The sequence below is a fragment of the Chiloscyllium plagiosum genome, chromosome 3 (genome assembly GCF_004010195.1).
Source record: "Chiloscyllium plagiosum isolate BGI_BamShark_2017 chromosome 3, ASM401019v2, whole genome shotgun sequence".
NCBI lineage: Eukaryota > Metazoa > Chordata > Chondrichthyes > Orectolobiformes > Hemiscylliidae > Chiloscyllium > Chiloscyllium plagiosum.
The window spans coordinates 93,929,233-93,953,266 of record NC_057712.1 but is presented as its reverse complement, the minus strand read 5'-3'; the positions used below and the strand labels follow the sequence as shown (position 1 = coordinate 93,953,266).

Below are 24,034 nucleotides of genomic sequence, written 5' to 3'. Positions count from 1 at the left end.
CTGCTCCTTTATCTCATGGTCTTATGGACAGAATCAGGTAAGAAGGTACTGTAGGGCTGGGTAGTGAGCTAATGAGGTGAGTTTGGTAATATACAGCAAAAGATCTTGCTAGCTCACCTGGTGAAAATCCCTCCAAAACATTCAACAAAACTGACAGGCAAAAAAAAGCAGAGCATTTAACTATTTTAAGAGTCTATTTTAAGTCAAATGCAGCACCAATATGTTTTTCGAAAAACTTAAAAAACAGTAGCAACATACTTTCTTTCGAAGATGTACATTCTGTAAAATACATGCCCTGAGTTTCTTTATCCATCCTTGTGTTCAAGATGATCCTGTGTTCAAATCCCTCCATGTCCTCACCATCTTTTCTCTGTAGCCACTTCAGCTTTAGAACCCTCCAAGGCAACTCAATCTGGCCTCCTGGCAGATTGTTTATGATAATTGCTGTTGCCCTTCATTTCCTCTTAAATCGTCCCCTTAATTTTCTCCCCTGCTCTTCTAAAGGCAGTGACTCACGCTGGAGAATTGGATGAAGCCAGCAGTCATTATTGGCTTTGCTCTTGTGAGCCTACTGTACATATGTGTCTGGCACCTGGATGTTGAGTGGAGCTGACTTCCACCTCCAAGCCAACCAATGAATGATACAAAATGATGGCAGACCCCCACTAATCTTCACTGCTGTTTATGGGGTGGCGAAGAAATTTTTGTTTTTCTTTAATAGAACACTGCATAATACAATTTTCTATCCAACTATTAGAGGCGCTCGCATTCTACCATAATCACATGTTGAGAAGGAGGAAGAGGTGTTTCATGGGTGGTTGAGCTGCTAGCACCCTTTTTACAATTTCATGAAAAGGTAAAATGAGTCCTCCAGAAGTTTGTGGTTCAGCCAGCCCTATCAGTGTAACTTGCTCTATCGAAAGAGTGAAGCCATCTCTTCAAAAAGCCATTCACTTTCAAAAAGTCAACCAAATCTACACATATCTTGAAGAAAATCAGCAGGAGTAGATCTAGAAGTGAACAAGGATTCCTGAATATCTTTTAAAAACACAAACATTATTTTAAAAGATACTCAGTGCTGACTAAAGACAATCTTTGTTGAGATCTTTGTTGTCCTCGTGATCAGTCTACGTAAACCTTGATGTTTATTTTTGACAGTCACATATGGTAGGATGGAGTGGATAGGAAGAAACAGTGGGAGCTTGTCAGAAAGACACAGCAATAATCTTAAAGGAATTTATTCTACATACGGACTGGAAAGGTCAGATGGGAAAAGGTAGCTAGATGAAAAGTTCACAGAATGTTTTCTCAGGATAGTTTCTGTGAACAGCAGATTCTGAAGCCAAGCAGAGAGCTGGCTATACTAAAACTAGGATTATGCAATGAGGCAGGGGATGAATAAATTATCTCATAGTGAAGGCACTCCGAAGAAACAGTGATCTTAATATGACTGAATTTTACGTTCAGTTTGAGGGAAAGAAGCGGGTGTCCATCACTGGTATTGGCAACTGTCTTAAAACAAGCAAGATCCTGAGGAGTCTTAAAAGGCGGATATGAAAAGGATATTTCCACTTGTGCAAGAATCAAGATTTAAAAGTCACAGTTTAAAATGAGGAGTTCCCAGTTAAAGCAGAGATAAAGAGAAACAGTTCCTCACAAAAGACTGAGCGTCTTTGGAACTCTCTTCCTCAAAAGGTGGATGTAGAGACTTTGAATTTTTTTAAGACAGAAATGGATAAATTCTTAATAAGCAAAGAGGTGAAAGGTTTTTGATTGTTGGCAGGAATATGGAGTAATCACGTCAGCCATGATCATATTGAATGGCAGAGCTAGCTTGAGAGAATGGGTGGCCTATTCTCTTGCTGTTAAATTATACATTTGGACTTTTGGTCATTTGTATGTTCATATCTTCATTTAAGCAAAAACATATTTGATATTTATATCCCTGTGAGTAAAAGACTGAGTTAAGTGTTTTTTTTATCTTCCTGGTGCAGGTAGCAAGTACTCTTGCAAAGTTCCTGGCTCTTATGTCTTTATAACAGTAGTTTGTCGGTATGTGATGGGTTCATATGAATCTCTGAAAATGTTGTCAAACTCTTTTCTGTTGTCAAACTCTCAAAGTCTTGTCAAAGACTTACTGCCTTTCTTGACCTTGAGGCAGATAGTGCACTGTGTTCTATAACTATAGATTCCAGAAGGAACAAAACCACATCTGTCCATGTGTCTGGTGTTTATTTCCCTTTTCCATTATTGTACAGTGAACAGCTTTGAGCGTCATTCTCCCAGACTGTTTTCCCTTTTTGTATTATACATGTTGGATAGGATAGGCCAGTGGTAATGGTACTGAACTAGCAATGCAAAGTTGTCAATTCAGTTTCCACTGTGGTAACTTATTAAAGCGATTGTTTTACATATGGCCATTTATGCATTACCACCAAGAAAATTACCATTAATTGTTTAATGAATGTCCTTGAGGCAAACAACACCTCTCACTTTTAAATGACCTGACCTAAAAGAGATTTCAATCCATAGTTTATCTTTTAATGCTCACTGAATTAGCTGAATAGACCATTCTGTAATCAGTGTAACTAGAAAGGAGTGGGTATGCAATAAATCTAGTGTGGTTCATATCCTCAGAACAAATTCAATCAAAAATAGAGATTTATAAACTCATGAGAGGCATGGATAGGGTAAATAAACAAGGTCTTTTCCCCAGGTTGGGGGTGGTCCAGAACTAGAGGGTTTAAGGTGGAAGGGGAAAGATTTAAAAGGGACCAAAGGGACAACTTTTTCATGCAGAGAGTGGTGCGTGTATGGAATGAGCTGCCAGAGGAAGTGGTGGAAGCTGGTACAATTACAACATTTAAAAGGAATCTGGATGGGTACATGAAAAGGAAGGGTTTAGAGGGATATGGGCCAAATGCTGGCAAATGGGAGTAGATTAATTTACGATATCTAGTCGGCATGGATGAATTCGAAGTTTCTGTGCTGTATAACTCTACGGCCCTATGACAAATGAAAAGCAGAGTTAAACTTCCCTGAGTAGAGGAAAATCTTGGGATGGTCTGAACTCATTCAGAACAAAAGCTTTCACATATGTTTAACCTTAAACCACTGCTGTTGCATAGGAGACAAATTAGTACCTGAATTCCAACAAATTTCCTACCTGGTTAGTAAAGCTGGATCGCACGGTGGTTGGAATGCATTCATCAAGGTTTGCATCATCAAAGATGATGGCTGGGTTTTTCCCTCCGAGCTCCAGAGAGAGCTTCTTACAGAATGGAGCACTCTTCTCTTGGATGTGCTGAGCAGTGACTGTGCTCCCAGTGAAGGATATTAGTGGCACGTCAGGGTGAGAGACAATTGCCTCCCCAGCCTGTGGGCCAGTCCCAAACACTATGTTCACAACTCCGGGTGGAACACCTAGGAGATAAGTAAGAAATCATTTCTAAATTGCAATAAATTATAGAATGATTTAGTTTGAAACATTGCAAAGATAAAGATGATTTAGTTTGAAACATTGCAAAGATAAAGATGCCTGATATTTGAATATGGGAAATTATATCCAAATGATGATGACCAGCACTTTCATGAAAACAATTTCAAGATAAACTTTACAAAAGCAGGAACAATTCCCAACATCATCATGTTCACCAAAATTCTATGAGCTTCTGACAAACACAAAAGACTGAAAGTTAGCAATTCTGATGACAGCAGGTGGAAAATGTAACCTGTGCAAGGAATGAGCAAACACTTGAATATTAGCATGGAGTAAATTGTTCTTCATAAAAAAGTGCTGAAAGAAAATTCTAAAAAAATACATTTGTATCTATCACATTGAAGAAATCATATTTTGGTCTCGAAACATTAATTCTGTTTCTCCATCCATAGGTACTGCAGTTGACATCATTATACCTGCTTCATCCAAGAGCTTGCACATCATCCAAGCAGTGACTGATGTCATTTCACTGGGTTTGGCAACCACAGTGTTGCCTGTGGCAATGGCTGGAGCTATCTTCCAGGTCAAGAGATACAGTGGTAAATTCCAAGGACTGATAAGGCCAGCTAAAAGACAAAGTAAGGAATTTGCATTAGTCACTCCACATTATGTGGAACTACGGCTGGCAACAAGAAAGAAAATATGTCCCTGCCAAAGCTACAGCACAGATATCAAACACACGCACAATTGTTTATATACAATCCTTTTCCTCCTTTCCTAAATTACCCATGACTCATTATTTAGTAAACTCAGTCTCACTCTCCGCGTTCTTCTGTTTTCTGTATAGTGACTAAGGGAGCTACAGAGGCACCTTAGAATAACTTCCATTGTGATGGTTGTTCCTTTTTGGCAGAATTATTTTCATTCTATACTTTCTACAATGGCTTTCCGGAGACTGGAAAGGGAAAAGCTGCTGTGTACAACTTCATACAGCAGTCTTCAAAACCAATCTGCTCATTTCTGGACCTTCCATACCACATCCTTACAAGTTCACGATTCCCAGAATTGTGCTATTGACAGGAGCTAGGAGAACAGGAGTAGGCCATTCAGCCCATCAAGCCTTTTTCACCATTCAGTGAGATCAAGGTGGGATCTGTGGCCGAATTCCACATACCTGCTTTGGATCCATATCATTAATAGCTTTACTTAACAAAATATTATTTTTCTCAGATTTAAAACTACAACTGAACCAGCACCCACTGCCATTTGTGGACAGTCTAGCCTTAAATCTTAGATTATGTTGATGTTGTTAATCATATCAGGTGTTCAACAACATGTTCAGGTCTTAGAACAAATCCCTTGTATTAATCAATAATGTGTAAATATGGACACCATGTGAAAATTGTCACCTAACTCTTTTTTGCTGGATTGCCTGAAGGATCTACATCTGCTCAATCACTATTCAACATCAATGTTAATGAGTTGCCTGAAACAATTGCATAATTCAGTTTCAGTGATGATATGCCATCTCCCACGAAGTAAATGACTTTGCTATTATCTCCATAAAGCTGAAGTTATTGTCCAAATAGATTCAATTCCAACAGCTCTGTCCTATATCTCCCTAGCCTTTTACCTGAAAAACAAAAATGCCAAGGAACAATATCAATATACATCAATATCACATTTTCACTTGGATCCAGGTTAAGCACACCCTTTGCGTCAAATAAGATATTTAACTGGAGCTTCGGACAGACATGTGATTTGTAAATTAACCTGGGAAAGACTGTGTGAAAAGGAAAAAATCAACAGTGTTGACATATTCCTGTTAAACCATACCCTCCTAAAAATCTGGAGACTGCTTCTCTATGCTGTTTTAGTTATCAGTGATGAGAAATGAAGACAGTTTTTCTTTCTGGACTCTTAGTCCTTTGCATCTGATTTTTTCTCCATCGTTTGTCAATATTAAACAGAGGAAGATAAAGTGAGACAGCAGGAGGACTTGCAAAGGATGTGGACAAGTCACTAATGAAAATAAATGTTCAGAAGGAACTTCATGCTTGACTAATTTAGCTAAATGTTTCGAATAAATCACTAACTTTACAGATGAATACATGTTATATATCTAAATTTTATGGAATTTCAGAACATATTTGAAGATTCGTCCACAATATCGGTAATAGGGATAAAACCTGGGTGTACCATGTAATGGGCGGTGTGGTAGGTTGTACAATGGACTGTGTAATGAGCCATGTGATGGCTGAGCTATGGATGGTGTCATGGCTGTGCGATGGGATCTAGGGGTGAGGCTAAGAGGTGCAGGTACATAGGTCCTTGAAAGTGGTTTCACAACTAGACAGAGTAGTGAAGCAGAGGGTTTGGCACTCTTCCCTTCATCATTCAGAGCACTGAGTATAGGAGTTGGAACATCATGTCACAGCTGTACAAGACACTGGTAAGGCCACATTTGGAGTACTATGTACAAATCTAGTCACCTCACTACAGGAGGGATATTATTAAACTGGAAAGAGTGCATCCATTGACTTCATCTATACTTTCTGCTGCATTGGGAAAGCAACAATATAATCAAAGATCCCTCCCACTTCGGTTATACTCTCTTCCACTCTCTTTCATCAGGCAAAAGATATAAAAGTTTGTATACACATACGAACAGATTCAAGAACAGCTTCTTCTCTGCTGTTATCAGACTTCTGAATGAGCCTCTTTAACGTTAAGGTTAGTCTATCTCTGCACCTTCTTGGCAGCTGTAATGTTATATCCTACACTCTGTTCTGTTAGGTAAAAACAATGACTGCAGGTGCTGGAAACCAGATTCTGGAGTAGAGTGGTGCTGGAAAAACACAGCAGTTCAAGCAGCATCCGAGGGGCCTCCTCTCATTTATCTCTCCACCCTTCAGGCACTCTGCCTGTATTCCTGATGAAGGGCTTTTGCCTGAAACGTCGATTTTCCTGCTCCTCGGATGCTGCCTGAACTGCTGTGTTTTTCCAGCACCACTCTACTCTGTTCTGTTACCCTGATGCACTTGGATAGTGCAATCTGCCTTAAAGCATGTAAGACAATATCTTTTACTTTATCATGATAATAAATCAAATCAAATCAAATCAAAAGATTTACAAGGATGTTATTGAGACTGGAAAGTTTGAGTTATAAGGAGAGGCAGAATAGGTTGGAGCCTTTTCTCCCTGGAGCACAGGAAGTTGAGGGGTAACCTTATAGTGGTTTATAAAAGCATGAGGGATATAGATAAGGTGAATTGCCAAGGTCTTTTCTCAAGAGTAGGGGAGTCCAAAACTAGAGGGCATAGGTTTAAAGTGCAAGGGGAAAGATTTAAAAGGGGACTGAATGACAACTTTTCACACAGAGGGTGGTGCGTATGTGGAATGAACTGTCAGATGAAGTGATACAATTAGAAAATTTAAGAGACAGTTGGACAGGTACATGGATAGGAAAGGTTTAGAGGGATATGGGCCAAAACCAGTTTAATGCGACTAGTTCAGTTTAGGAAGCCTGGTTGGCATGGACAAGTTGGGTCGAAGGGCCTGTTTCCGTGCTGTACAACTCTCTGACTCTATATGACAGGACTGTTCAATAGATTGTTTTTGAGTTGTGTAATGAATAAATAATGGAATGTGTGATGGTTTGTATGATGGATTGAGTAATGGGCTATGTAATGAGCTGTGTATTAATAGATCATGTAATGAGCTGTGTAAAGAGTTCTGTCATTGGTTTTGTGATGGATTGTGTAATAGACTGTGATTCTAAAGCTCATCTGGAAATGACTCTGTTAAAACAACAAACAAGGATCGAGGCAAAAGTCAGGAGTGTGATGGAATACTCCCCATTTGACTTGATGATTGCAGATCCAATGACAGTCAAGAAGCTTAACACCATCAAGGCAAAGCAGCCTACTTGATAGGCACCCCATCAACACCATCAATATTCACTGCTCCTGAAGGTACAGGGGCAGTATTGTTGACCGTCTACAAGATGCACTGCAACTCCACATCAAAGCTCCTTAGACAGCACCCTTCAAATCCACAACCATTATTATCGAAAAGGATATGGGTGGCAGATACATGGGAACATCTGCAAGATCTCCTCCAAGCCACTTACCACCTTTGACCTAGAAATACTGCGTATCAACTAGGTCAAAATCCTGGAACTCCCTCCCTCATGGCAGTGTGTGTGTATCTACAATACATGACTGTCATGGTTCAAGAAGGCAGCTCACCAACACTTTCTTCAGCAATTAACAATAGCCAATAAGAGTGGACCTGCCCAGTAATACTCAGATTCAGTGTATGAACAAACAAAAAGCCTCACTCAAATACACATGAACAGGAAAACAGGTGTGGGTTTGTGTGATGGGCTGGGTAATGGGTTGCATGAAGGTTGTGCAACATGCTGCATAATGGACGATGTGACGGACTGTTTAACTACTATGCATAAAAAGCTATGTGGTGGGTTGTGTAATGAACAGTACAATAGGATATGTAATGGCTTCTGTGTAATTATCCGTCCATTAGATTGTGCAATAAGCTGTGCGATGAGCTGTGTCATGGATTGTATAATAGACTATGTTATGGGTTGTATGCTCATCTATGTGATGGATTGTATAATTGGGATGTGTAATAGGCTGTGTATTGAACTGTGTGCAGAGCTATGTGATGGATTGCATAACTGGGATGTGGAAAAGGCTGCGTGTTGAATTACATGGAAGGCTGTGTGATGGGTTGTAGGAAAGGCTATGTGATTGGGTTGTCATCTTCTACCCCAAATATCTTGATATGAGGTCTCAGCATTTAATACTCAATTCTGGGAGTAAAATAATAATTGAAGGAATTTTGTAAAGCTATGTGAAGCAGTTGTGTCTCATGATGATGTTCAAAAAGTTTATTTGGCTTTTTTTTAAACTATATGTCATTCTTGTCTAAGGAAGAAGGTAGGAAAGTACCATAATTCCAAATCTCTCTGAATCACTATCTAATACTACGCACTGCACTGGATAGCACAGTGAGGATAATGGCTACATACATATTAATTGCCATTAAATAGTACTTCACTCTGTGCGCCTACATGCGATTTTTGATCTTTGTTTTCACAGCTAGAATTATATTTCTCCTCTGAAATTGTGCTTGTTCTGTGCTGCATGAAGAAACCATCCCCCAGCACCTCACCAACATCCCATTCTTCATGACCGACCCTGCACAGTGAATGCTGGCAGCCTGTTCATGACAGCTCCGATTGCCTTCGGTTGCAGAGTTTCAATAAAATGATTCCCTTTAAGCCCATGTACACCAGGAAATTAAACTCCATTTTTATTTAGCTCCTGGCTGGAGTACAAAAGCAGAGGTGGAGCTGTTTTAGTGAGAATAGCCATTGCATTACAATCACTGATGAGCATGTGTATGCAGTAGTGAGGAATGGGTTCCTCTCAGTTCTGCATGATCCAAAGTGTAGGGATCGTAGCAAGGTCAGCCAGACGAGCCTCATAGGATATGAGCTCCCTGATTGGGCTGTTAATCTGGCCCAGTCAGGGAGCCCTGGCTAGCAGATAAGAACAGGAATGTCACCAACACCCTGGAGTTGTTCACGGAGAGGTGGGCACCGCAGGGAGTGGAGTGCATTATTTTCCCCTCTAACTCTATTTTGATTTAATCCCTGCCCTCCCCTTCACTGTCTGATCACACAGCATTGCCCTTTGATGTCAAGGGCACTGCTTGTTACTGGCTACTTGGGTGTTTCCTTTCTTCCTGGTGGTGGAAATTTGAATAAAGATTTGTGCATCATGTGTCTCTCACTGTGTCTCACACCTGCACACACACAACATGGGTGCTGGGGGAAGAAAAAAGCACTATCGCAGTTAGGCGGTAGTGTGGGGTGTAATCAAAAAAAGAAAAAGGGAGTGTCAAAAAAAAGGACAGTAATGTCAGATATTCTGCTCACTCTGAGAGCTGGCTCTGAGGGAGCTGGGAGAAGGTGAGGACTGCAGATGCTGGAGATCAGAGCTGAAAAATGTGTTGCTGAAAAAGTGCAGCAGGTCAGGTAGCATCCAAGGAGCAGGAGAATCAATGTTTCGGGCATAAGCGCTTCTTCTGGAGGGAGCTGGATCAGTATCAAGGACTCTCCACATTTAAATAAAGGGTGACTTGGTCATCGGATACCAGCCTCTGTGGAGTTATTTCAGAAAGCAGCAATTGTTTCATAAACACCTACAAATTACCACTTGCTTTGTCTTTAGAGCACCCGCTTAGGATAAGAATCTCATTTGTCAAAGGGTCTGTCAAAAGGGGAGCAGCAGAGACCCACAGTTACATGTTCCCACCACTAGGGCCTAACAAGGGCATCAATGTCACCCACCCACTGCCCTCTGGCGTGACCTTCGGGGTAGACATTGTTCCATTCTTCAGTTTGGGATCAGTTCAGTTAAATTGACAAATTCCCATAAAAGTAACAAGAAAGCATGAGATGAAATGAAATAGATCTGATGTGTAAAAAGGCCTGTTCGATACTGTATGATTCTATAATCCTGTTATCATAGGAGAAGGGCCAGTTCCTGTCTTTCTCAAATGCAAAACCATGCTCAAGACAGTATGTCATTCTTCTCGCTGCACTTACACATTAGATTCCCTTATAATACTTTCATTAATCTTTGTGTTGGGATGAAGATTGTTAACCAGGCTCTGTTCCGACTCTCGCTTTACAAAGTCTTGAAGGTTATATTAAAATGTTCTTGTAAATAACAGTATATCTTGTAAAGTTCGTTTTTCTTCATCACATCGTTGTACAAAATACTTGAATATATTTCCACAAAAATACATTTTTAATTGTTTATAATAATAGGAAAGAAGATTATAAACCAGGATTGTTCAACAGGAGGCTTGTCTGTGGCTACCAGAAGGTCCGATCTACTCGCCTTGATATTCAGAAAACAGGAAGGATAACTGGGAGATTCTGCAAGGAGATCGGCTCCAATTAGACACCCTTACTCTCCTGCATTTGCTGCTGATAGGTTCACAGTAAACCTCTAGCCGCAAAAGTGAGGGTGAAACAGATGCTGATTAGAAGGGTAGTGAGTTGTGGAAATATGAGGAGCTTCACTGCCTGAGGCCTGTACACCAGGAATGGTGACAGTGGCAGGTTGGGCAGGTAGGGAAAGGACAACCTGGAAAGAATGAGATGGCAGCTAGGGGGTGCAGAGTAACAAGCTCTGAGTTGAGGAGCAAGACAGGCAGGGAAGATAACACACTTTCCTGCACAGGGGTTAGCATCCTGGCGGAGGTGGTCAAGATGGTGCAGCAGAATGCCCTAGGTGTGTGTGTATGTGTGTGTGTGTGTATTTTGAATGAGAGGATTAGAGACAAAGAAAATGGATGGGTGGGATGGAGGGGCGAACTGCACATGTATATGGGAGGGACAGAGAGAAGTGTGGGAACATAGGACAGGAAGAAGGGATGTGCAACATGTATGTGTGTATGGAAAGGTTTAGACAATTTTGGAAGAGTGTGGGCACATTAGTAGGGAGGGAAAATGGAGAGTATGTTAGCATGTACCTGCAAGTGGGAAAGGGAGACAGTCAATGAACCCTGAGACTGAGTGTGAACTCGTCAGACAGCCACCTCTTCACCATCCACAGAAATGTAACCACAAAGCAGGCTGGAAGAGGAGGAAAACCAAGATTGAAAGGTAACCCAGTTCTAACTCACACTTTCATGTGAATTCTACTGAGGCCAGCAAAGAGTGTACATTGCCAGAGATGAATTAAGGTCAATGTTAGTTAGACCCAACTTCTTAGATCAGCCCCAGTCCCCCTCACTTCCCTGGTGACCAGAACCTGTGGCCTAGTCTGTCCTTCACTCGCTCTGCTTCTTAGCTAAAATACAGTTAAAGATTTTATTGTTTAGCTCACTGCTTGACACTATTAATGGCTATATTTATTGGTTATGCATTTATTTAAATCAGCAATTTATTTGTGGCTCTTTTTACTGAAATCATATTATTGTGCCAAAGTCGACCTTTTGAAGTGTAGCCCCCTCAATTTGAAAGGTTTGACAACCCTATTATAAACCTTCAATATTGACAATTGTTGCCTCACCTACTCCCACCGGAGTCCGTGTGGTGAAGTTGGTGCATCCCATATGGTCCATCTCTGCACATTCGGTTGTATAGTGCAGGATAATTGAGGCAAAGAAACGGAAATTATAGACTGCTCGAGGTATTTCTATGCTTCGGGCTGCAGTTATTGTTTTTCCTAAAATTTGAAAAGATAAAAAATAGTACTTGTGAAATTATTTAATTGGATCTGTTTATGAAACCATATTCACAGTGAGGAAATCTGTCCAAGTCTGTCCCTATATTGGTTAACATGACACACTGAAAATGTCCAAAACTTGACTACTCTACTCATATACAATTTGTTCCATTAATGGAATGTGAGCATGTTGGGGACTCCATTGACAGTCTGTCAGAACACTGGTTATTTAAAGAAAAAAAATCAAATGTTTACTTTTTAAATCAACAAGTATCTGTCAAAGAGAGACAGGCAACTAGCTCCTTACTGATTGGGAAATGAGGGATTGGGAAGAGTACAATCCTCGGACATTTCTAAAATATACCATAACTACTGGGTTCTTGTTGAGGCATCTGTCTTGAAATACAGTTACAATACTATTTACATTGATTGAGTTTTTTGAAGAAGTAACAAAGAAGATTGATGAGGGCAGAGCGGTAGATGTGATCTATATGGACTTCAGTAAAGCTTTGAACAAGGTTCCCCATGGGAGACTGATTAGCAAAGTTAGATCTCATGGAATACAGGGAGAACTATTATCACAGATCCCTCTCAATCCACCTCATCATCTCAGGAAATGTTTTCCAAAACTTTCCCAAAGCCAGAAGTAAATCAATTAAAACACCCTAGCCATCAAATTGGGCTCATTGACATTTGGTTTTTAGACATTTAGCTGGTTTTAGGCTTCGGAATGCAAATAAGCCCATGCTCCTTTAGCCCATTTGAAACTGGAAAACATCCTTCAGGAGAAAAATGTCCTGGGCTACTTGCATCTGCAAAAAAGGTACCTACAGCCTGTTCATGCCTCTACCCTACATCTGCCAACTCTAACCATTGTGTAAGTCAAAGATGTAAATATTTACCATAATCACTGTGGCCCCTAGTCCCAAACTCTGCCCTTTAGGCCCAGTGCCACAAATCTGATGTTCTCCCCAATTGGATTTCTTGATCCTCAATTTCTAATTGTGATTTCCCAACCTCTCCTCCAAGTCTCCTACTCTATCCTGTCCCTATTTCCCAACTGACCCATGTCACTCTCCTTCCCCAACTAGTGGTCCTGAATTCAACCCATAATCCAGACTCCCTGATCCGAGGGCCAGATTTAATCAGCTTGATGGGGATGTTGTACACCAGCCAGAGAACTGGTGGGGGCCTTCAGGCACTTAAGTGGCCAGCATTAGTCTTCAGGATCCCAGAGACAGTTGTCATTATGCACTTAGAGCAGCTGACCAATCAAAAACTGGCAGCTCCTCTTGCCGTCAGCACACCCAGGAGCAGTGGCAAGTATCTGTATTGTACCAGTCAGAGGAATTCACTGTCTGTAGGGGTGATAGTGGCAGAAACCCTCATAATATTTAATAATTATTTAGATGTGCACTTGCAATGCCAAAGCTTACGAGGCTATGAGCCAGGTGTTGAAAAGTGGGATGAGATTAGTTAGGTGGTTGTGAATCCTTAGAATGCTCCACCCTCCAGGATTGTGAATTCTCCAGTGTTGAATATATTTGTGATAGAAAGATTTTTGATCTCCATGAATAACAGGGTATGGAAAGTGTGTCTGATTCACAACATTCTGAGTAAAGAAATCTCTCAACTCACTCCTAAACGAATGATCCATGATTCTGAGATTGTGTACCCTTCATGTTTTAGATTCCTCAACAGTGAAAGACAACCTCTCAGTTTTTACCCTGTCGGGGTGAATACATTCGTGCTGCACTCCCTTGACTTTATAATGTTACAGTGTCATTCAATTGAGATTTTTAAGTTGATGAAAGGAGTTGATAGGGTAAATCAAGAGAAACTATTTCCTCACATTGGAGATTCCTGGACAAGGGTACGATATTTATAAACAGAGCTAGGGCATTCAGCAACAATGACAGCAGTTACTTCTTCACACAGAAGGGTTCCAGAAATCTGCAACTCTCTCTTCTAAAAAGGAATAGGAGCCAAAGTCAGTTGAACATTTTGAAATTCAGGTTGCTGGCAATTTGGTGAGGCACAGCTATAGTTATTGAATGCCACGAAACCAAGGGTGGCCAATGATGGCATCACTGTGCTCTTGTTCAATTTTTTTTATATTCTTGGCTTGAATAGTATCAGAATTCAAACAATCAAACAGTGCTCAGGTTGCATATACGTTGAAGGGTGCAAGGCAAGCAGCAGTGTTTTTGCAAGAACTTTCCATTTTCAGAGGCAAGCACATGGTGCCATCAAATGATCTGAGCACAGTAACCCACCAGCTCAACTGTGATTGTATAGATGCAATGGGATAGGTCCCAGCCACATCTCCAACACTTATAACACACTCACAGAAACAATCATTACCTTGGTCTTTCGATTCTGCTTGAGCAAATTCCTCCAGATGGGCCTCTATCAGGTCTGCCAGTTTATGTAGTATCTGGGATCGTTGCAAAGGACTCTTCGCTGACCATGCAGGGAAGGCATCTTTGGCAGCTTTGACAGCAGCATCCACCTACAAAGAAAGTTTAAAACAACAATCAGGTCACAATATTTCCAATGCTTTCCATTTCTTCCACAGGCTTTTTCTGAAGTTATTTTCACAATCTTCAATTAGTCCATGGCTTTATTCTGTTTGACTGCACCTGGATCAATACAATCCTGTTTTTCTGAACAATGTTTGGTGCATAATCAATCAGTTAATGAAAAGTACACTGTTTTGATACTTTGGAAACTCAGAGTGTGCCTATTTCACTGAGACATGGCAGTACCTGAGTTGCACAACATTTACTTATGAAACAGGCAAACCCAATTTAAACATGGCACGTGCTGGAAATCTGAAAGAAATACAGAAAATGCAAGAAATACACAGCAGGTCAGGCAGCATCGATAGGCTGGAGAAACAGAGTTCAGTATTCAGGTCAAAGATCTTTCATCACAACTGGCAAAAGTTAGAAATATACAGTAATGGGGTTTGCGCAAGGGGTAAGTGGGACAAGGAAAAAAAGAAATAGGGTGGAAGACAGGAGAGGCAAAAGTGAGGACTGCAGATGCTGGAAACCAGACTCTGGATTAGAGTGGTGCTGGAGAAGCACAGCAGGTCAGGCAGCATCCGAGGAGCAGGAAAATCGATGTTTCGGACAAAAGCTCTTCATCAGCTCGATTTTCCTGCTCCTCGGATGCTGCCTGACCTGCTGTGCTTCTCCAGCACCACTCTAAATAGAAGACAGGAGAGATTGAATGACTGAAGAGTTCACCTTCCGGAGCTAAAGGGTGTTTGGAGTCAGGCTCTCTGCTGTGTTTGGCATTCAATTCTTGAACTGAACATTTACTGATTCCAAAAGTCTTCATCCATGTGTAGATCGATGTACATTTTACATTATTAGTACCATTTTCACATCACCTGCTAATTTAATATTGATTTTATTTCTGAAACCAAACTATCAGACCATTGCTGAAAGTTGATCTTTTGATTTAACAGTGTTCACTTTCCTGTAGACACTGAACTCTGGGCAATTTTCTTACTCCTTCGGAAAATAAGGTTTCCACTGACATCCACTCTAAACCTTTCTTTTAACTTTGCAGATTTCAGCTTGATTCATTGTGTAGGTCCTCTGATAGTTTACACAGTGCTGGAGAAAGTCACTGAAGAAGAGAACACTCCTCACAAGTATGCCACACCCAGCCAGTAATTTCCAGGGAGAGACCCACTATTCCAAAAGAAGTTGGGAAGTTGGGAAAATGTTACACTAATGTTGTAAACAGACCTATAGCCAGCTTCATGTACAGGCAAAGCACATCCTGTGTTACTAAACATCACAGCTGTATTTGGCTTTGTGCATTATTTCAAGGTATAGGTGTAAGTGAAACATAAGTGCAGATGTGTGATGTGTTTCATGGTTGCATTATTTGTTCAAGTCACCAAGATCACTTATTTCCCATTGGAAAACTAATTGCAGCCCAAGTAGGTGCCTCCTCAAGGGCAATTAGGGACAGGCAAATCACTGTCAAGCTTTCCAGCACTTTCCAAATACCATGAAGGAATAAAGAAAAGTTACATGATTTACAAAATAGCAATCTCCCCTAAGAACGTAAGTTTGCATAGTACTGCGATTTTGTCCATCATTGCTCAAGATCAAAAGATGACAACTCAGAACTCAACATGCCCTAATTTATTTTAATACGTAACTGTTGAATTAAGTTTTCTCAACTTAAGGAAGGGCAATGTCATTCAATTCAAACACAAAACTGGGATTTGTTCAAGTCTACACTTGATTGAAGCTCATTTCAAATTTAACAGACCTTCATTTAATTATACGTTTGAAAGCCTTTATAATTGAAAAATTAACTGACTCCAATTTGTTCATCAGATGCTACCTGAGTCTTACCAAAGTTTTCTAGTTACGTTTTAGATTTTCATCTGTATCTGACTTTTAGGTCTTTTTTTTGGTCCAGATTAAATGTGTTTGGAAACCATTTCTTTGACTGGGTTGGTTCAAACGCACCAGAATTATTTAATTCTTCAGTGTGGTTTCATATTTCCAGGATAGCAAGCAAAGAAGCTGACATGTAAGGATATATAATTGTCAACAATGGACATGATCGTTAATTCCTACTTGATTGAAAATACAAGGTTATTAACTACAGCAAAATCTATTGTGCTATTACCATTCAATTCTCCTTTACTCCTTTGGCAGTTGTACCCTAAATCACAGTCAATGGTAGTGTCACTCTGCCACCTTCAGGAATCAAGGAATTGCATGAAAACTCAATAAGCCAGGAAACCAAAACCAGTGCAGCGCTTTCTGGTTGATTCCTAGAAGCACGCAATATATTTACTCAGAGATCTTGGGTAAGCGAAATCCCCTCTGCGACACAAAGCAAAAATTAATTTACGGGAGTAAAATCAAAACAGGTCCAGAACTGTTTTGGTCCAAAAAAGGATGGGGAGGCGGGTGTTAAAATCTCAAACACAGCCCCTGCCCATTTGATCTCTGGCACTCACTTGATGTTTGAATCCTCCACCATCTCCATGGGAAAAACCTATCTGGTTCATTAACGTACTTTAGTGAACATTAGCACCATAATAGACCTTGCCTAGTCTGGTCTACATGTGACTCTAGACCCATAGCAATGTGGTTGACTCTTAACTGCCCTCTGAAATGGTTTAGCATGACACTCAGTTGTACCAACTGCTGGAAAGTCTCATATCAGAATGAAACCAGATGGACCCACCTGGTATCAACCAGAAATGACAGCCCAATAATCCTGCAAAGTCCTCCTCGCTAATATCTGGGAGAGCTGTCTCACAGACTAGTCAAGCAACAGCCTGACATATGCATGGTGTCATATCTGAGAAACAATGTCCAAGTCATCACCATCGCCATCCCTGAATATGACATGTTCCATTGGCAGGACAGGGCTGGCAGAGGTGGTGGCACAGTGGTATACAGTCAGAAGTGAGCTGCCCTGGAAGTCCTCAACATTGACTCTGGATCCCTTGAAGCTTGTGGCATCAGGTCAAACATGGGAAAGAGAACCCTCTGCTGATGATCATGCACTGCCCTCTCTTGGCTGATGACTCTGTGCTCCTTGATGTTAAGCAACACTTGGAGGAAGCACTGAAGGTGGCTAGTACACAATGTACTTTGGGTTGAGGATTTCACTGTTCACCACCAAGAGTGGCTCAGCAGCAGCACTACTGATCGAGCTGGTCAGGTCCTAAAGGACATAGCTGCTAGACTTGGTCTGCGGCAAGTGGTAAGGGAACCAACAAGGGGGAGAACACATTTGACCTCATCCTTACCAATCTAACCTCTGCAGATACATCTATCAAAGTGTCAGTAAGAGTGACACCCACACAGTCCATTTGGAGACAAAGTCCCACATTCACATTGAAAATACTTAGAGCACACTGTACAGCATCATCACTGTGCTAAATGGGATAGTCTTTGAACTGGATATCCATGAGTTGGCAATAGCAAAATCATAATCCAAACAAACTGCAATCTCATGGCCCAACATGTCCCCCGAAAAACCATTACCATCAGGCCAGAGGATCAAATGCCGGTGAAATTCAGCAGTTCTGGCAGCATCTATAGAAACAGAAACAGAGTTAATGTTTTGAATCCTGTATGACTCTTTTTCAGAACTGACCTTCTGAGTTTCTCCAGCATTCTCTGTGTTTGTTTCAGATTTCCAACATCAGCACTATTTTTCATTTGATTAAGCCAGGGTATGAATCCTTGTTCAATGGAGAGTGCAGGAGGGCATGCCAAGAGCAGTGCCAGGCATACCAAAATATAAGGTATCAACCTGCTGCAGCCACCAAACAGGAGTACTTTTATGCCAAACAAAATAAGCAAGAAGTGATAGGCAGAGCTAAGTGATCCCACAACTAAGCTCTGCAGTCCTGCCACATCCAGCTGTTAAATAATTCACTGGAGGAGAAGGATCCACAAATATCCCCATCCTCAATAACAGAAGAGCCCAAGATATCAGTAGAAAAGATAAGGCTGAGCATTTGCAACAATCATCAGTCAGAAGTGCCAAGTGAATGATTCACCTTGGACTCCCCCAGAAATCCACAGCACCACAGAGATCAGTCTTGATGCAATTTGGTTCACTCCACGTGATATCAAGAGATGGTTGAAACCAAAGGCTTCCAGCTCTGACAAAAGTCTGTCACTAGTACTGAAAATTTGAGCTCCAGATCTTACCACATCCTTAGCCAAGCTCTTGCGGTACAGTTACAACACTGGCATTTACCCAACAATGTGGAAAATTGCCCAGGTATGTTCTGTCCACAAAAAGCCAGACGTGGCCAATGGTCAAAGGTGTTATCATATGCCGTCAAGCAACACCTGCTCATCAATAACCTGCTCACTGGCATCCAGTTTGGGTTCTGCCAAGACCATTCAACTCCTGACCTCACTACAGCCTCGGTTCAAACATGGACAAAAGAGATGAATTCCAGAGATAAGGTGAGAGTGACAGTCATTGACTTCAAGGCTGCATTCAACCAGGTGTGGCATCAAGTAGCCCTAACAAAACTGGAATAAATGGGTATCAGGAGGCAAATTCTCCACTTGTTAGTCATGCCTGGCACAATGATTGTGGTCGCTGGATGTCAGTCATCTCAGCTCCAGGACATCTCTGCAGGAGTTCCTCAGGGTAATGTCTTAGTGCCAACCATCTTTAGCTGTTTGATCAATGACCTTCTCTCCATTGTAAGGTCAGAAGTTCACCAATGATTGCACAGTGCTCAACACCATTCACAACTCCTCAGATAATGAAATCTATGTCCAAATATAGCAAGACTTAGACAACACCCAGGTTTGTGCTGACAAGTGGCAAGTAACATTGGGACTACACAAATGTCAGGCAATGACCATTGTCCAACAAGAGAGAATCTAACCATTGTCCCTTAACACTCAATGATGTTACCATAACTGAATCCTCACTATTCAGAGGTTATCTATAACCTGAAACTGAACTGGACCAAGCAAATAAATACATTGCCTTCAAGAGCAGATCAGAGAATTAGAAATCCTGCAGCAAATAATTCACTTCCTGACTCCCCAAAGCTTGTCATTCATCAACAAAGCATTTGTCGGGAGTCTGATGGAATACTCCCACTTGCCTGGATGGGTGAAGCTCCAACAACACTTAAGAAGTTTGATACCCTTCAGGACAAAGCTTTCACTTGATTGCAACCCAACTAACTCCTTCAATGTTCATTCCCTCCACCTCTGACATTGAGTGAGAGCAGTGTGTAAAGCCCTACTGGACCAAAGGTCTGCACTCACATTAGGGAGAGAGGAACAACTGGTGATGGTTTAACCAGAGGGTTACCATGCCTCAGGTGAAGGCAGAGATTGAGAGGGAGAGTCCTTCATGATAACCTCAACTGGTGCAGGAATTGAACCCACACTGTTGACATCACAAACCAGCCATATCACCTCCAAGTGACACTGCAAAATCCCCCTAAGACTTTTTACACAGCATCTTATAAATCGGAAACCCCTACCAACGAGGAGAACAATGGCAGCAGATTAATGTGAACACCACCATTCCAAACCAGGTACAACCTTGACTTGGAACTGCATCGACAACTGATCCTACACTGTTGCTGGGTCTAATTCCTGAAATTCTCTCTTTCATAGTTCTGTCTGTGTACCTGCAGCACATTGACTGCAGCAGTTGAAGAAGGCATTTCACCAACACCTTCCAAGATGGGAAATAACTGTTTGTCCACCCAGTGACGCCCACATTATACGAACAATTTTCTTTTAAGAAACGAGATACTTAGTGCTGAAAACCATTCACTTTGGTCGCGGGCTGCATTCTGTAACTCCCCAGAATAACCTTTCTTTCATGCATTCAGCTTCATCATGCACATTTACTCATCCCAGAATGATCAACCTATGTTGTAACTATTTGTCTTCACATATCATAGGATAATGATCATGACCATTCTTGAGATGCCAATTTCTAGTTGCTGATCTAAACTGGTTAGTGAACTTACATTTATTCACTAGATCATCAGCCCTCAGCGTGCTGCCACTTCCTTTCTAGTCACTTAGCTGTAGAAATAAATATTCAACAAAATTTTGCAACCAGAGAAGATGCAAGGACCTTGGTGTACATTTTGAAAAATACCAATGCCAGAACCCGGGCTCAAGCAAATGTTTTTTTTCAGAACTGCAAAGAGGTCAGGGGAGCTGTGCTTGATTAAGGGAGGTAATGCCTTTGTATTGACAAGTGGCACATCAAACAAACAGGCTTGGTTTGGACTGGCATGGGTGGGGGAAATACAGATATGCATTTATAAGGTAGAAGAGGAAGGTGCTGTGCTGTACCTGTAGTAGGAATGAGACAACATTACGACTAATGGAATCCACTATGAAACACGTTGCGTATTTGTGCAGTATTAATCAGGTCATTATGTATGAACCTCATTATCTGGTTCTATGGACTAGGAAGGCAAAATAATTTAAAAACAGATCACAATTGATTCGCTATCCTTCCTCTCATTCCTCAACTGATCGGACAAATTGCTTATTTGATCCCAGAATGTTTAGAAAGAAGGTGTCCTTCATCAAGACATTTATTTTCTGTTAGCCATGCCAAAAAGTATATTGATTTCAGCTCTCCATTTTCTGCATAAAATTAAGTTGTTTCTGTTAAAAAAAAAATTTAAATTTGCATATTTTTCATGCTGTTATTGGGATAAGGTTAATACAACTGTGAATGGATTGGACCATGCTGTAGTTTGTGATTGTATTTAGCTCTATAAGATAAAGTCACTATCATCCCAGATGCCTTATAGGGCCCCTTGCTCTCTGATTAGAGAGAGATGAATCATAGTGGGTTTAACCTGAGTGGCACCATGTCCCAGTTGGCGAGGTGAAGTTGAGAAGGTGGTACCTTTATGGTAACCTCATCTAGTGTGGGAATTGATTCTGTACTGTAGGCATCACTCTGTATTGCCATTCAGCTATCCAGCCAACTGAGCTAACTGAACCCTATAAACTAGGCCAATAGGCCAATAAAATGTAACTTGGTACATTTATAAGGCACACGTCATATTCCATTATAGTTTGAGGCAATAGGTTTTCTTTTAAATGTCAACTGTACAATGCTCACTTACATTTTTAAGCATTCTTTAACACTCAACTCCTGACAGTTGATTGTTAGCCACAATCATAAATTGTTGCTCTGTTATTTCAGGGGCTAGCAACTATACAAAACGCTGGTGCGGCCACACTTGGAATATTGTGTACAGGTCTGGTCGCCCCATTACAGGAAGGATGTGGAAGCATTGGAAAAGGTTCAGAGGAGATTTACCAGGATGTTGCCTGGTCTGGAGGGAAGGTCTTATGAGGAAAGGCTGAGAGACTTGAGTCTGTTCTCATTGGAAAGAAGAAGGCTAAGAGGAGATTTGATAGAGACATACAAGATGATCAGTGGATTAGATAGGGTAGACAGTGAAAGACTTTTTCCTAGGACAATGATGTCAGCTTGTACGAGAGGGCATAACTACAAATTGAGGGGTGATAGATTTAAGACAGATGACAGGGGCAGGTTCTTTACGCAGACAATGGTAAGGGTGTGGAATGCACTACCTGCTAATGTAGTCAACTCAGCCACATTAGGGAGATTTAAACAATCCTTAGATAAGCACATGGATGATTTTGGGATAGTGTAGGGGGACAAGCTGAAAATAGTTCACAGGTCGGCGCAACATTGAGGGCCGATGTTCTATGTTCTATAGCACAGCTTATGGTGGAGCTGTAAATGACAGATTGCAGCTTGAGGCATCCCAGCTTTACCTGTGCTGGCTCTGAATTGCTGTCAGATTCAGATAAACAATAGCAGCGAACACTACATAGGCCAGAATGAACAGCAACAAACACAGTGATACAGATAAGAAACATTCAGTCCTGATAGTCGCTCCTGTGACATATCAACATTTAGACTTGCTCACAATAGGCTGGCTGGCAGGCAATGGACCAGGACTCACAGCATCAGTATTGTGCTTTTAGACTTTGCTGATCGATTGGAGTGATGTGTGTGATTATGATATGCATCTATCTGTTGAAGCTTCCTTAACTAAAGATGACAGACAGAATGGTGTCATTCCACAACTGGCAAGTGAGAGACCACAAGTGAATGACACAAACAAAATACAAAATGCAGCAGGAGATTACGTGCAATTCAGGCCTCCTCTGGTATCTAATAATACCGTGTCTGCTCTGACCGTAATCACAAATCCTACCTTCCCATCCAACCCTGATAACCTTCCAGTCCTTCTTCACCAAGGATCTATCAACCTCGAGCTTAAGAATATTCAAAGTCACAGCTTCCATCATCTTTTCAAGTAACAATTTTGCCTCAGTGAGTTAAAGTGTCTCTGTGGCTCCCTGAGATATCCCTAGGCTATAAGGACACCCAGAAATATTTTATTCCCAACACTCAGGAGGAAATAGCTTGCCTCCAAATTGAAGCCGGCTTATCTGAAAATGGCCATGAAGCTGAGAAGCAAAAGTGTGTCCTCTCCATTGTGGGTACAGTGCTGCGAGAGCTCCATCGATTCTATGGCATGTTTGAGTGTTAACCCACATGATCTGATAGACTTCTCCTGCACAGCATTGGAATGACTGACACATACTGCAGCTCTGCCTCCTTCTCTTTGTTGAGGTGCTGCCTCACATCCCCCCAACCTGGCCACAATTAACCTCATTCTCACACCCACCCATCTCTCCACAAACATTGTCATTCTATTGGTCACACTCTGAACGCTCTACTTTCTTTCCTTGCAGCAAAAAGCACAAACAGAGGCAGGGAACCAGTCAGACCCTCTCCAGTCAGAACCACCTTAACCAAGTAGATGACAATGCACTGGTGACAAGCAGAGTCTGAACAATGCATAGCCATTGATAATGGAGATGAGCGTTTCACACTTAGTCACTGACAGGATTGGATCACACAGCCACATGCACAGAATGCTCCCTCACACTGAAGTAATCTTAACAACCACTGAAATATGTTGATCCACATACTTTGACAGTGAACTTTTATTTTTGTCAGTTTTAATTTATGATTTTCAGGGTGGCACGGTAGCTCAGTGGTTAGCACTGTAGTCTCACAGCGCCAGGGTCCCAGATTCGATTCCAGCCTCGAGCAATTGTCTGTGTGCACATTCTCCCCATGTCTGTGTGGGTTTCCTCCGGGTGCTCCGGTTTCCTCCCACAGTCCAAAGATGTGCAGGTCAGGTGAATTAGCTATGGTTAATTGCCCATAGTATTCCGTGCATTAGTCAGGGTAAATATAGGATAGGGGAATGGGTCTGGGTGGGTTATTCTTTGGTGGGTTGGTGTGGACTTGTTGGGCTGAAGGGCCTGTTTCCACACTGTAGGGAATCTAATCTAATCTAATCACTGCCAGAAACTGCAACCATTGACAATGAACTGGTGTCAGAGGTGGACAACAAGTCCTCAGACACCCCGAGGAAGCACCATTGTCAACAGCCTAGAGCAGCTGTGTTGTTACAGGGAAGCTATGCATCATAAGCAAATAAGGAAAATGTATAGGAAATCAGGACAGCAGTGGGGAGTCCCCATTGGAGAACACAGAAATCTCTGAGCCCTGTTCACCTGAATGCAGGCACTGAGCTGCAGGGCCCAATGATGAAGAGTCTGGATTAGTGATGCTGGAAGAGCACAGCAGTCCAGGCAGCATCCAAGGAGCTTCGAAATCGACGTTTCGGACAAAAGCCCTTCATCAGGAATAAAGGCAGAGAGCCTGAAGCGTGAAGAGATGAGCT

At 41.5% G+C, this 24,034-nt stretch overlaps 1 protein-coding gene across 1 annotated transcript in view; it reads right to left on the bottom strand.

The window, feature by feature from the left end:
- The window catches only part of aldh8a1 (aldehyde dehydrogenase 8 family, member A1), a 47,951-nt gene that overhangs the window by 5,245 nt on the left and 18,672 nt on the right, over positions 1–24,034 (bottom strand). Inside the window, exons 2-5 of the mRNA XM_043686266.1 lie at positions 14,074–14,221; positions 11,554–11,709; positions 3,916–4,065; positions 3,167–3,423 (exon numbers count right to left, since the gene is read on the bottom strand). Of these exons, the coding sequence (XP_043542201.1) occupies positions 3,167–3,423; positions 3,916–4,065; positions 11,554–11,709; positions 14,074–14,221 (711 nt within the window). The remainder of the gene's footprint in view (positions 1–3,166; positions 3,424–3,915; positions 4,066–11,553; positions 11,710–14,073; positions 14,222–24,034) is intronic.